Raw genomic sequence first — 15,210 nt, 5'->3', positions numbered from 1 at the left:
GGACAACAACCCTAAATGCATTGAAGCAACTGCCAAAAGTAATAATAATCCTTTAGGAGAGTGTGTGTATATTAGGGGTGTCCCCGACTAAGGATTTACACATTCGAATCAAAATTTTCAAATCTCTCTATGGTCGACCAATAGTCGAATCATATGTGTGTGTGTAAACCATAGACCAGAAAAAAATAAACGGTATAAACGGGTTGGGAAGGGCAGGACACTAGTCAGTAGGAGGCTAAGACTATTTTTATTTTACTTTACACACGGCACACAGCCACCACTTTTAATAAAGTGATCAAAACTAGGCTACACTACACATTCGCAAATTAACCGTTCTCTCATAACATTTAAAAGCTGCAATCGAAACACAGAACATCACACAAATATATAAAAGAACATTTTGATAAATAAACCTAAAAAAAATACCTGCCTAGAGAGGAAAAGAACACTTTGAGTGCGTTTATATGCACATTCTTAAGCCGATTGTGCCTGAAGGGGGGTCGCCCACCGGACTGAAGCTCAGCGCCATCTCTCACACCAGGCAGACGTGAACATTATATCCGCGTGAGCTCAATTTTGAATCGACTTCTGACAGAAGAGCTGCACGATGAGTGTATCTTGTAGCACAGGGTGAAATCAGTATGTACATTCACGATTTGAGGGAAATATACATTTAATCGCGCGGACAGCGCGTTGAATGCCGCCGTCGGTGTATTTGTGTTTGATTTTTAAAGGCGTGCGCGTCCGGTGCGAAGCTCAGCGGCGCAACACGTCTTTATAACACTAATATTGAGCACACCCATATTGCCAAAATGGTATGATCCTCGTTTCATAACACCCGCAAAGATACGACCATGAGATCAGTGATCGAATCCGGTCCTGCATATCGATGCATCGAATCTTCGACTATTAGGGGTCACCCCTAGTGTATATATATTAGGGCCGGGACTCGATTAAAAAAATTAATCTAATTAATTAGAGGCTTTGTAATTAATTAATCGAAATTAATTGCATTTTAATTGCATATAAATATTTGACCTGAGAACAATGAGAAGTCATTTTTCACATGTATTTTTAGTATACCATTGAATAATGACTGAATACATAAACTTAATCAACAAAATATAGTTTATTTATTTCAGTCCAGCAGACCAGCGCAATGTTTGCCATTAAGTTTAGCAAAAGCATATTTGTGATATTTGAGGCTCGATGTGCTGCGGTGATACCCAAATTCCTTGTTGTATAGCTTGCTCACAACCATGCTCTTGACGACGCTTTCATTCTTTCGTTTTTTAAAACAAAATTTCCCATCCATGAGGCCAAGCAGAGCAGTCTCATCAGCTTCTTCGTTCATGTTCACTCATGGTTTGTTGTTGTCGTGACTCCGGAGCGCTAGTTGGTGTTCCAGTATAATCGGTCCGTCGAAACTCATTCATTGAAAAACGTTCCGCAGTGCAAAAATAAGTGTGGTTAATTTTTTTTTTAAATTTTTTTTTTGCGTAATTAATTAACGCGTTAAAGTCACGTAATTAATTAATCTTAATTAACGCGTTAAAGTCCCGGCCCTAATATATAGGCTATATAGGCTATATATATATATAGTTACAATACACACACCCTGACCTGTGCAGTATATCGTCAGCTGATCACGTCTACCTATAGGAATATGAAATCTATCACAGCATACATATATAAGCTCCTCAGTACTATCAGCAGCTATCGTGTTTCTCCAGAGCTCATTTACCCTCCTCCACCCCTAGCTCCTCCTCTCGTCCTGTCAGGATTTGGTATTCTAATTTCCCTCGAATCAGATTAAATTCCTGAATTATTTTGTACAACATTAATGATATCTGCAATACATTATGTTGGTTCTGTTCTGTTTACCCTAAGGGGGGTTATCGCTGCTCTCCCTGCTCTTATCCATGCTAGGCTGCATGAATATGCAGGGAGTTTTTGCCCAGAACGGAACCATACCATTCCAATCTAAACTACAGTATATTCTAATAGTCAGTCAATCATCATTGACAATAGTGGTCCTGACAGAAATATTATTAGTAGATGTACAGATGAAACTATGTTGATAAATTAAACCCAATTTACTATTAAAATTGATTAGCCTGACAAGCCAGACCCACATCAAGATGTTTTGTCTGGAAACTCACTATTGACAGGGCTCAATCCGAGGGGCGGGATAAACGGTTGTCTTTCAAACTCCCTCTGCACGCGATAGGATAGCGCTACACCAACCAGAGCAACGAAGGTGAAACGGAGCTTGTTGACAGATTAAACATTCACCATATCCGGTCGGCTAAACTCCGAACACATCTTCCCTTTTTAAGAATGACTTCAGTGCCGTTCTTTGTTCTTTTCTCAGAGAAAAGCTTAACTCCAAGTCTTCTAGAATCGCAGTCCAAGCTGATTCGAAAGACCGCCACCGTTCGCCAGTTTCTGTGTTTACTAGAAGCACGCAAACGCAACTCGGCCGTCGTCATTATGGTCCCGCCCGCCACCTCTATACACGATGTGATTGGCCCGGCAAGAATTAGGGGAATACAGCTCAGAAGGGTATTGAGAGTTCCTAGACGACACTTGCGGGCAGATTAAATTTGCTGCCGCTAGGGTGCGTCTAGATTTCTAGGCTAAAAATTGATTCCTGTACATTATAATGTTTTTTTTCTTTCTGCAATTGTTATTATATATCTCATAGCATTGTATTAGCACCCCCCCCCCACACACACACACACACACACATACACACAACTGTCCCACCCACTTTTTAAAACTAGGTTATGCCACTCTATACATAATGAACATAATGTTAATATGAACATTTATTTGTATTTGCTTTAATATAAATATTATAAATCTTAATTTGTAAGGCAGCTACAACATGTTACTAAGCCACTCTTGTCACATTGTGCAATTTTAAGCAGTTAAACTTGCCTCAGAAACCAAAAATGTTATCACAAGAGTGGACGTCATGGAGATAGCAATAGAAGCCTTTCCCCAGGCTTGTGGGAGCCATTTAAAGAAGCCCACTATGTGATATACAGGGGTCAGCCCTTAATCCAGCCGGCTACAGAGTCACGTTAATGGAGTCTCCACGTCCGTGATCCGCTCTGTGCTGCTCTCTGAATAAGAGATAACAGGTCTCTTTTAAACGTGGCTGTAAATGGAGCTTCCCCTCGACAGACGTGGAGAGCTCGGGCCATTTCACCGCCACACTTTTATGATGGAAGCGCAGGGCCAGGGCTGCATGTCTCCCCGTCTGTGATCACTCGACCTTGGCAGCAATTATCTGTATGTTTGCCTTTTAAATTCCCCTCCAGAACAGACTTCATTAAGGACTAATGGTACAGCACCAATTTAGCCTGGGCCGGATGGCGTACGCAGGGGTTTGAAGATGCTACATGCTGTCCATCCTGCCTGTGGTGGATTTGATTGATTGTCCTGACTATTGTTTGCCTAAACCTAAACATCCTGTAATTGGATTTAATCAGAGACATATCAGCAAAGCAGGCAGCAAATTGAACGGTTCTTTTTTTGTACTGCTATTAGATTAACTTGCCTTAAAGTTGTTAATGTTCGCATGTCTCTGAAAAGATGGGCTGGAAAGTGTTAATTAGTGACCCGCTAAAATAAGTAATTAATAAGCGGATTTCCTAATTGAAGATGCAGAGTAAATGCACTCAAGTCATGAGTCGTGCATCATAAGTGGCTACCCCTCGTGTGCGTGTAATCTCCATATAAGCCTCGTGGCGCATGAAGGGCTGATAGCAGGATGATGAATGCGAGTAATACGTTGGCAAGAGACAGAAGTGTCTTGGGAAAAGCACTCTCTACTGTAAGAGCTTCTTCTTGTGGACATGTGTCCCTACGGTCCCACACACTATGACTGCAAAAAGCAATACAAATCAAATCGCTGTCAGATGTGTTAGATTTATAAGATCCTTAATGTCCAGGAAATGAAACATAGAATCCGCCTAACCGACTGCATCGACTGGGGGAATCCAGAGAGAAATAAAGAAGTGGTCGAGAGACGGCACAAGCGTTGATTGTGTTTGTTCCACATTTGTACAGCACGGCGATTCTCGTACAACACAACAACAGTGTGTTTGCAGTGCCGTTTCACTCGTGTGGGTGTGTGTGTGTACCTCAAGCCCGTTATTGGTTTCCCTCCATGTTATCTGTCCCTCCACAGGTGTCCTGTTAGTGGATGTATAGACCTGTCACAGATGCCTTGGAGAGAGGGGAAAGTGTGTATGTTTAGAGATGAGATGCACCAGCAGGGGAAGGAAACAATTCTCCTTAATCAAGGTCTTTAGCAGTGGTCTTTTAGCTCCGGTGTCGCACTGTGTCCTTCAGAGTAGGGCACAACAGTCATTATATCCTCCAGTCATCATTGATCTCCTCCTGTAGACAGCAGATCGCCCCTCTGCAATGCTTAGCTTCAGTCTTAACATTCAATGATATAGCCTTGGCTGTCTAGCGGAACATGTGACTCAGCAATGGCCCGCTTCAGAAGGGGTAGAGTGAGTTGGTGTGCCATGTGGCAGCACTCATGGAGCAGCATGGCTCTAAATGCTCTTGTCAAGGGCAAGACGACAAAGTCTGAGAGAAGAACAACCAGATTTTGCAGCTTGCTAGCTGACAACTAATCATTAGTAGTGTTTGCTAAGGCAGATTTGAATGAGCAAACCACACACTAAGCGGATTTTGTCAGCTAACTTAAATTATACCTTACATCGTGTGGCTTGTAGAGTAAATTTTAGGGACCAGCAAACTGCATAGCAACATGCTTATAGACATTTGGGGCACCCTGGCAACCACCCACAGAACTCTGGCAACCAACCTGCATAACCTTTACAACCACATAATAATGTGTTAACAACCACCCAGAACATCTCAGCAACTACATAGCAAAACTTAGGCAACGACCCATATTGCCATAGCGTTGTGCTAACAACAACGCAGAATACTTTAGCAACCACATTGCAAATCCCTGGCAAGCACCTACAATAGCTACCCTAACAACTAGATAGCAGCATGCTAAAAAAAAAAAATATTCAGAACTTCTTAGCAGCCCTATAGCAACGCATTGACAACCCATGCAGCATTCTAGCAACCATACTAATACAATAGCAACCACATTACAAACCCCTGGCAAATACCTACAGAACCCTAGCAATTACATAACAACATGCTAAAAAAAACACCCAGAACTTTCTAGCAGCAGCAAAGAAACGATTTGACCATTCAGAACATCTTAGCAGTCACATAGCAACACCTTGACAACCACCTAAACCCCTATTACCCACTCAGAACACCTTAACATCAAAGCATTACCCTGGCAACCCCCCAAAACCCACTAGTTACCACTCAAAATTCCACAGCAACATGCTAACAACCATTCAGAACAACTATAATGTAATTTTTCTGACTTCACATTATTTTTCTTTATACTATAGCAGATCAGAGAAAAGGATTTCTCTGCACAGATGGGTGTAATACAAGCGTTCACACTTTGTCAACCACTGTAGAGATTTCATCCCGAATATGTTCATTAAACTTTCATAGTTTGAGCGCTGTCATAACTGTCTTTTTATGAATGTTACTTTTTATTTGTCCTTTTCAAAGCAGATTTTTTTCTCATAATGACCTTTCCTGACGTAAATACCATTTCAGAGTCTGTCTCAGAGGGCCGCTCCTTCTTTGAAAGCTAAATACCCTATTAAAGCTTGTGGTTCAGTTAGAATTCAAAAGAAAGGTTTAGATTTTTAACGGTTGATGGGTGTTTTAATTACTCTAAGAGTCATGTGATGATATAGTCTCATCTTTGCCCCTCATTTTCCCTTTCAATAGTTCCTGGGCCACCCATGAGGCTTGTGTTCCCAGAGGTGCGTCTGACTGAAGTAAGAGTGGTCTGGCAGCCCCCTGTGGACCCCAATGGCATTATAATGGGTAAGAGAAACCATAGGTTATTTCTTTCACTTAGACACTAATAAAATGGAAAACAGATTTTTTCTAATAACAGATCATATTATTACACCATTGTTCAGTGATTTGTTTTTAAATATTTGTATTTATCAAGGATTTTTGCATTGTTATAAAAAATGTGTACATGTTAATTACAAATATTTCAAATTAAAGCTGCAGTCCGTAACTTTTTGCACTCTAGTGGTTAATAAACAGAACTGCATGTTTTCTTCTTGCGGAAGAACATTGCAGCCGGAGCTACTTCTCTCTGTTTATGTCTATGGCAGATCACACAGGGACTGTGCTCCTCCGCAGAGGTACCTACCAGTCTGGCCTGAAATAGTCCCAATATAAATACTTATTATAAGTGTGCCATAATGATTCGGGGTAAGACAAAAACCCAGTTTGGAAAATGGATTTATGTTGCACATTCTCATTATATCATTTTTTTAAATCTTGAACAAAAAAAAGTTACAGACAGCAGCTTTAATGCGGAACTTTCTATTAAAGGTGCACTATGTAGTATTTTTGCAGTAAAATATCCAAAAACCACTAGGCCAGTGTTATATATTTTGTTCAGTTGAGTTCTTACAATATCCCAAATGTTTCCAACTATTTGTAAATTATTATTTTTATTATTATTATTTAAAAATTATTAAATTATAATTTATTATTATTATTATTTTAACCAAGGACCGGGACGTTTCAGCATAGCATTTGAGCGAGTAGCCTGTCAAACGCGTCATATCTGCGCTACCCTCGGTTTTATTCTGCAGAATCGCTTTTCTCTTAGCAGTGTGAACATGTCACAGCAGCGCCGAGCGAACGCACAGAGTAACGTCATAACATCATTTTAAACACACTTAAATGTATCTAATATGATAAACAGAGCTGAGTTACCTCATACTCATGACCGGAAAAAGCGGAAGTCCGCACCCGGGGACTGTGTCCCGTCCCGTCATAATAAAAGTCCCGGTACTCGCGAGTCGTGTGTTTGTATAACAATCGCTCCAGCGTCCATGCTCAGCTCCACAACACTCATTCCTGCTCTGCTTTACACTACAGTAACGTTAATAACCACATCCCCGAACATGATTTCTGCCCGAGTCCTATTTTCCACCAGCTGTGAGGTGAAGACCACATGTCCCAAGATACTGAGCTCACACTTGGCATCATCAAACTACGCCTTTGTTTAGAATAGGCCCCCTCCAGTGGATGGAAAGTTGCATAGTGCACCTTTAAGATTAAATAATTTAAAGAAATAACAGTCTCCACAAAAAAATTTAAGCTGCACAACTGTTTTCACATTTTTGATAATAAGAATTGTTTCTTGAGCAGGAAATCAGCACATCTAATACTTTGACATCACAGGAATAAATTACATTTTAAAATATATTCAAATATAAAAGTTATTTAAAATTTTAATAATATTTCACGAATATGACTGTATTTTTGTTCAAATAAATGCAGCATTGGCGAGCATAAGAGACTTACCAACCCCATGGTAGTGTTTGTCTAATGAGTAATAATTTTAAGATTTGTTTTATATTTCATAAAATAACAAAATCGCATTTTTAACATTGCATTTAAACTTATCAAACACTTATTGTGAGTGAGTGAGTAATCCAAGACAATTAACTTAGGAAGTGACATGTCTGTGATTCAGACCTATGAATCATATGTATACATTTACACTCATTCACCAGTCAGTGTGACAAATTTAATTGAATGTAAATTTTTCTATTCAGTAAGGAACAGAAAAGTGATGATTTTTTGTGAATAAAATAAAATAAAGATTAAATACATTTCCATTTTTCTTGTGAGAATGGTCTCGGCTGACCCATGTAGCCTGGATTCAAGTGCAAAGCTGCTTTCATGTACTTCCCCTCACATTAAAACAGTCTCCTCAGTACTTGATCTGGCCTACATGAGAGCGTGAAATGCATTGGGCTGGCAGTATCTGGCTCAGAAGAGAGCCTGCTTCTTCCCTCCGCTCTGTGAATGAAGCCATGTCACAGTGCACCTGAGACTAATTCCTCATACGGGAAGAAGGAGCCGCAGAGGAGAAAATCCCTGCGTTTTAATGAGATTAGTCTGACTAACACCTCAAGTGAATGAAGCTCGGAATAGCCGTCTGCCAAATCATGCTGCCTGTGCAAATCACACCGGAGAAGAATACACGCAATATCAGCGATGCAAAGATGAGATCCAAACACGACGTTTGACTTGAGTTGATAGAATCCTATTCATGAGGCATTCATTTTGAATAAAAATTAGGCCAATTTAAGCTTTTTTATGATGTTTGGGGGAAAATTGGGACTTTGTTGTGGTGTGTATTCTGTAGAAAAATGAGACTGAAAGCGCATGCATAGTTCTTTTTCGTCTGGAATCTGGCACAGCATGACTTTTTAACCAGCGGCCTTGTAAATCCCTGTTGGTAAATAGAGTTTTAAGATGCTATAGCTGTGTTTTGGAACATAGTAGCTGTTTCTAGCTGCTCTAAACCAGTCATTAGCTGGTCATCAGCTGTTTTGCCCCAAAACACATAAACAGTGCCTTTGGAATGCTTTCAAAACATTGCTCTGTTTATATCCGTCTTTTGGTGATATCAATAGCACATAAAATTGCACACGTTAGCTTGTCATAGTAAAATTATCATAGCAGCTGTAAAAACACATATAGAGAACAAATCATTTTGATAAAATTGCTTTTATAATGTCCAGAATAAATGAGTAAATAAAAAAATGAGTAAATAAATAAAAAGAGAGGGTGCTTTGCAGCAGCAAAATGAAAGGATTAGTTCTCCCAAAACAAAAAATCCTTTCATTTACTCACCCTCTTGTCTTTCTATTCGTTGAACACAAGAATGGCAATGATTGTCAAGCTTAAAAAAGCATGTAAAATGACATGATTTGTGTGGTATATTTCAAGTCTCCTGAATTCATTAAATTGGATTGTGTGTCAAACAGGCAGAAATTTAAATTGTATTCAGCCAAAATAATGCAAACCTCTTTGGCATGCTACATTTAAATGGGTTTGTTAGTGAAGTAAGGAATGTGTAGAGTTTCCCCTTTCACTAGGAAAACCACTCCTTTCACCAGCTAATTTCGAGTTTAGACCGTTTAGAAACAACCAGCCTTCATGTTCCAAAAAACAGCTACCAGCTTAGGATGTATTTTCCAGTAGAGACTTTTGTTTACAGCAAAGGATAAATGTAATCCTGTTTTTAAAGCTGCTGAAAAATGTGTTGTGCTTTCCCAGAAGCGTCAGCAAACCTGACCGTTAAAGTCCATGGCTAGGAACGGGAGTTTGCTTTGGATTTTGCAGCAGATCGAGTAGTTGCTCTTAATCTGACTCGGCTGAAGCCTCAAGCTCAAGCTCAAAAAACGAAGGTTTTGACGGAGGAAATGCGCAGAAAATGCCATGCTGAATCAAACCGGAACTCAGACGTGTGTTGTGAACATAAGCTAAATAGATGTAAAGAAGCTGCCAGCAGAACCTGGTTAATTACATCAACACCATGGCACTCCGAGATGAACCCGCCACACGCACTGTGTTATTTTGCGCTCTGTCACCATGTCATACTTCAGCAGATCAAGAGATGCTGGTTATGTAGATTGAAGTCACAGAAAGAGCTCTTTGAAAGAAGTAGAACGAGATTTGCCGGCATGCCTCTAAATTGCTGCATCTCGAAGAAATGAAATACTTTTAAAAGCAGGCGGTGATGAGAACGTCGCTTACTCAGATTCAGTGGCGGAGCGCTGGGCTCTCCTGCCCTTTCTGCCCTTGTGAGTGTTTCTTTCTGCCAGGCAATAAATGAGGAAAGTAGAGCTGCAGGAGTTTGCGGGGTGGTGACCTAGCCAATCATATGGGCCGATGCCCTCACAGTGGAAACCCTTTCCCAAAAGCAAAGCCCTAATAAACTATGCGCGGATCAGAGCCTGTCGGAGCCGTGCAAATGTTGAGTGAAAGGGATGCTTTCTGCCCACGGTATTCTCCGTATCTCTAGAAATATAGACTCTGACATGGAAATAACCAGGAGGAGAGGGTGTATGCGTATGTGTTTGTGCGTCAGGGAATGAATGTATGTGATTTTCCACTGCCCCTCATGGCTGAAGTGGACATTAGAATGAAATGGCAGCCCTCAAGTGCTGCAGTCTCACAATGTGGGATGGCCTAATTTCGTTTTGCACAGCCAAGGGGGCCAAACATGCAGTGCAAGCATCCTGAAAGATAAATAGATGGTTGAATAATGTTCTGTCTCTCCCACGGCCAAGCTCTGCCCACACATTCCATTTCAACATGTTTCCCGTTAATGTTATCATTTGTTTTGCTTGAGGATCGCAACACGTGTCATTCCCACGGACATGATGCAGATGGACACTCGGCAGACCCAGCTTGTTATGCCTTATACACTATAGCACAACACACCATGCTTGTTCAGTCTCTAAAGTGGAAAATAAATAAAAATCCTAAAACATTTAATAAAAATAAAACACTTTATGTTATGACATTATATATTTATTTATTTATATATGTTTTGCATTTTAATAATGTTGGAAAATAATTTCCTTTATACTTCTATATGAATATAGATATTCTATATTTTGGTATGAAATATACATTACACTGTTTATTTATTTTTGTTTTTAGTCATTAATTTTTCATTCCCAATACACTGATATATTTATGTTAAAGTCCCTGTAAAGTCAATTCTATAAAAAAATTCTAAACACATTATAAATGTTAGAAATGTATTGCTAAAACACATTGCAAAGACTTTGAACTGTGTAGTACTAAATTGTGGAGTTAGACCAGTTATTGTGGAGTTAAACAGTTTTTCACCATTGCTGTGCTGCGGATTTTCTAGGCGGGGCTAAAACGGTGGCTCGATGACGCACTGGAGCCTCTAAGCCTGGCCCCGCCCCTACTGTCGATGACGCACTGGAGCCACTGAGGCTCTATACTTAATTTTGACTTTACAGGGTCTTTAATATTATAAAATTTTCATTTAGGTATTTGACAAATATTTCAATTATTCAATTATTTCCAACCAGGGGTAACTAAGTAGGCATCAGGGGGCCTTGAAACATTTTTTTTATTTTGCTTTGTTAAACCTTTAAAGGGTAACTAAACCCAACTTTTTTTTGTTAATGATCTGTAAGACTGGGGCTTTATTAATGCTGTTTATTGATAAGAGTACATTTTTTGACATTTGGGTATTTGGAGAAAAGTTCTCTACTTTAGATGACCGCTCTGTTGCAAAGCTACTGTCCACACTCCAGTCACTGTCCATCTTTGCGAGTCTGACAGCTGTCAAACAAGTTGTCACTACGGGTCTCAGGTGCACGGCCCCCGCTCAGCCCCGCCCTCGCAAGGTTATTATAGTTTTGCTTTTTTAAATGAGTTTTTATTTTAGTATCGTTTTCAATTTTGCTACAAATTTCAGTTTAGTTTTAGTTAGTTTTACAAATGGTTTTGCTAGTTTTAGTTTAGTTTTTATTTTGCAAATACATTTCTATTTAGTTTTTATTTATTTAGTTTCAGTTTTAGTTTTAGTAATTATAGTTTAGCAGAGTTACCATAATGAAGTTTAGAGACCAAATCAAGGTTTTTAATTTCAGCAAAGTTTAATGTTTGCGCAGATTAGAGTTTAATCTTACTAAACATCCTTAAGTGAAATAACTTGATAAACGAGCATTATTGTTTAAACCCAGGACGGTCTTACAAAACATGCATAAAGTTGGGTCTTCACCTTTGAGCAAAAAAGCTTGAGTCAAACTATGACCTATACAAACAACGATCTGGAGATTAAAAATGAAATAAATTATATTTTGATATTAAAAAATTATATTTGATATTTTTGACATAAGCTAATACTCAGAGGATCTATCTTAATGAACCAAATACATGCAATGTAAAATATAAAAGTAAAAATTATAAATTCCAGACAAACTCATTCATAACAAAGATAAAATATTGTTAAACAATTAAAAGCTTATTTTAATTTCTTCAGTAGTAAAATGTAGGCTAGCAGCGTAAGACCACAGCTAAAGTCATCTGAATACAGCCAACACACACTGTGTGTGTGTGTGTGTGTGTGTGTGTGTGTGTGTGTGTGTGAGAGAGAGAGAGTGTGTGTGTGTGTGTGTGTGTGTGTGTGTGTATTGTGTTATAATTGTAAAGGGGACCAATGTCCTCACTTATCTAGTAAAATAATATGATAACTTATGTTAAGTGAGGGCATTTGACTGGTCCTCACTGGTTAAAAAGGCTTATAAATCGGCCAAAACATGTTTTTATTTAAATCTATTGTTTTGCACGTTCTTGGGATGGGGAGGTTTAGGGATAGGGATTGGGTTAGGGGATAGAAAATATCATTAACCTGATAAAAAAAAAATCAATGGAAGTCTATGCAATGTCCTCACTTATATAGTGAAACAAACGTGTGTGTGTGTGTGTCCTGGTATTCCCTACTTTGTGGGGAAATGTCTCCACACAGACACTAATATTATTATTAGTAAATGATTATGATAACACCTTTGAGCCTGTCAATATTATGCAAACATGAAATCTCAAACGCACAGTAGGCTAGTAACGTTACTTTCTACTAGTTGCTGACTTTTGCGCCTGCGTCTCTCGTCGCGTAAGAAACGGCATTCTAAAACAGTGAGCTTAAGTTAAAAGAAGTTCAACGTGCATCTCATTACCTTGTGTTATTTCCCATTTCACTGCCACGGACGCATCGATTCTTTGTGAACTGCCGTTTAGGACTGGCGATGTGTTGCCTGTCTACACGCGTCCGTCACAGACAGCGGTTAATCTCCTCCTCAGATCACTTCACGCGCACTAGCGCAATATACAGACACTCGCTCAACCGCCACAGTCAGATTTTCCACCACATTAAATAGGGCTTATTAATAACGAAAACGAATATTTATTTTTGCTAATTATTATTTTATTTCAGTTAGTTTTTTAGTAAGAGTAGTTAGTTTCGTTTAGTTTTAGTTTTTTATTTATTCAGATTTTTTAATTTTATTTCAGTTTACGAAAATGTTTTTTGACCAATAGTTTTAGTCTTAGTTTCAGTTTTCGTTTACGAAAATAACCTTGCGCCCTCGTCTCGTCCCCTCTGTCTCCGCTGGGCTCTGCCCACTTTTGCAGCATTTTTCAAATATTGCCAGTGGGTGGAGTTAGGCTGTGAACAGGGGTTTAGTTACCCTTTAAAACAAAACAAAAAACAATATTAGGTGTGTAGAACCCAAGCGGCAACCTCCCCCAGTTTCTCTCGAATCCAATACTGAAGTAACTTAATCTCATGGGGCCCCAGTACAAATTGTGGTTTTGGTCTTTATAGCTAATGTTGCCCTTCATTACAACTGTGAGGGTTTCAACTGTGAATTTTTTCGTTTACATTATATAAAGCCTTAAAGTTCTGCATAATTAAGGGCGTGGCCACTTTGAGTGACAGCCGTTTGTCTGCTGTCTGTTAGTCATCACGTCACCTCAACTCCGCCCACGTCCCACCTCTTTGCTCATTTTCTGTTATCCGTGAGTGACGCACGATGACGTGCTGGCAAGATGGCAATGGGCAACTCGACCCTACTTTGCTCTTCAGAATCCATTTATTTACAGTCTATTAACAATCAGTTAATCCAATGGCTTAACACAAGTGGCTTAACACACATTCAGTCCCTTTTTAAAAAAAGAAAGCAAAATTATGTATGTAAGTCTTGGTATTAACAAATTCTAACCTGTAATAAAAAGGTACAGACCTTCTATTTATGTCCCATCATGTTCCAACCAATATCAAATTAAATACAATGATATGAAATAACAGATTTAGTTATTTTTGAACTGCTTCAGTTTGAGCAGAAGCTATTGGTGAATCTGTTTTTCACCCACATATTTGTTTTTTGTTAAATTTGACGTGAATAATTGCAAAAATGGCAATTAGTGATAATGCTAAAATCCAGTATAAAAATTGTTAAAAGAACATATCTTTCTTTTTTTGGAGTTGATAAAGAAGTGTCAGAGCTATACCGACGCTACAGTGTAAAACACAAACAAATTTCATTTCATGCAGGTTGGTTGTGCATCACATTTTTGTCTGTGGTTCTTTTCTCTGTGTATTGAATTTGACATTTGGATTCAATTTGATATAGGGAATAAAGGCAAGGCAGAAGACCTTGCCATTGAAAGGCATATTTAAATAAAGTCTTTTTGCAGTAAAGGGAAGCAATGACTCCAGACATTAACCAGAGCTGAATTTAAAATAGATGCTGATAGACCAAATTTTCCAGTGCACTGAAGCCTTTTTGAAAGCCATTCGTCTTATAAACCTGCTGTTGTTTTTCTAAAGATGGTTTCCCTGCTACAAATGGCTTTTTGAGGAGATATTTTCCTCTCGCCCTTTTATACTTTGATTTCTCAAAACTGAAAACTACTCTGAAAGTTTGTAGAAATGTTATTCAGACTTTTGATGTTGGTAAAGGCAGTTTAAGGACGGATGATCAAGACTAACCTCAAATGATCTAATGACTGTTTTATAGGATACCAGGTAGCTTACCGTATGGATTCTGGGGATCCCAACCAGTTCATCACAGTAGAGGTGGGTCCTGATACCCGTCAGTTCACCGCCTCCAACCTGACCCCAGAGTCGGCCTACATCTTTCGCATCTCTGCCAAGACGGAGCAAGGCTGGGGAACACCTGCACAGGCTGTGGTCATAACTACTGAGATTAGAGGTGACACAAACACATCTTAATTCACAAAGTCTATATATATTTGAAGTCGACATTAAATATAAATTCACCTATATTCTATTGCTCTTATTGCAAATGATTAATCTACGCGTATGTTTCTTTTGGGATCTTTTCGAGCTCGTAATCTTTAATCAAACAATCATAACTCAGTCTTCTGGTGAAACGACAGACTTCTTTCTGGTGACGTATGCTAGATTTCTCTATTGTTCCGCATAAACTTTGCCCCTTTCTTTCAATAAAATGCAAGCATTCATTTAAATCTGCCATCATCCTAACAACAACCAATGTCCACATCCTACACTTTTTCTTTTATGATAATCCATTTCACTTGGATGTCACAATATAGAAGAAAAGATCAGTTGCTAGTTCCATTACATTATGACTTTAAACTCTACTTGATTTGCATTTGTAGGGCATGATCCTCTATCAACATTCATATCATTCAATCATAGCCTATATCCTAACCCTA

The 15,210-nt window shown here is 38.9% G+C and overlaps 1 protein-coding gene across 3 annotated transcripts in view; it reads left to right on the top strand.

Moving 5' to 3' along the window:
• The window catches only part of sdk1a (sidekick cell adhesion molecule 1a), a 479,647-nt gene that overhangs the window by 429,721 nt on the left and 34,716 nt on the right, over positions 1–15,210 (top strand). For all 3 annotated transcript variants that reach the window (XM_067420064.1, XM_067420057.1, XM_067420048.1), the window contains 2 exons: positions 5,863–5,961; positions 14,529–14,723. In XM_067420064.1, coding sequence (XP_067276165.1) covers positions 5,863–5,961; positions 14,529–14,723 — 294 coding nt within the window. The remainder of the gene's footprint in view (positions 1–5,862; positions 5,962–14,528; positions 14,724–15,210) is intronic.

This window comes from Pseudorasbora parva, chromosome 2 (assembly GCF_024679245.1).
Source record: "Pseudorasbora parva isolate DD20220531a chromosome 2, ASM2467924v1, whole genome shotgun sequence".
NCBI classification, from domain to species: Eukaryota; Metazoa; Chordata; class Actinopteri; order Cypriniformes; family Gobionidae; genus Pseudorasbora; species Pseudorasbora parva.
The sequence above is the reverse complement of the archived record's forward strand: the minus strand, read 5'-3'. Positions and strand labels throughout refer to the sequence as shown.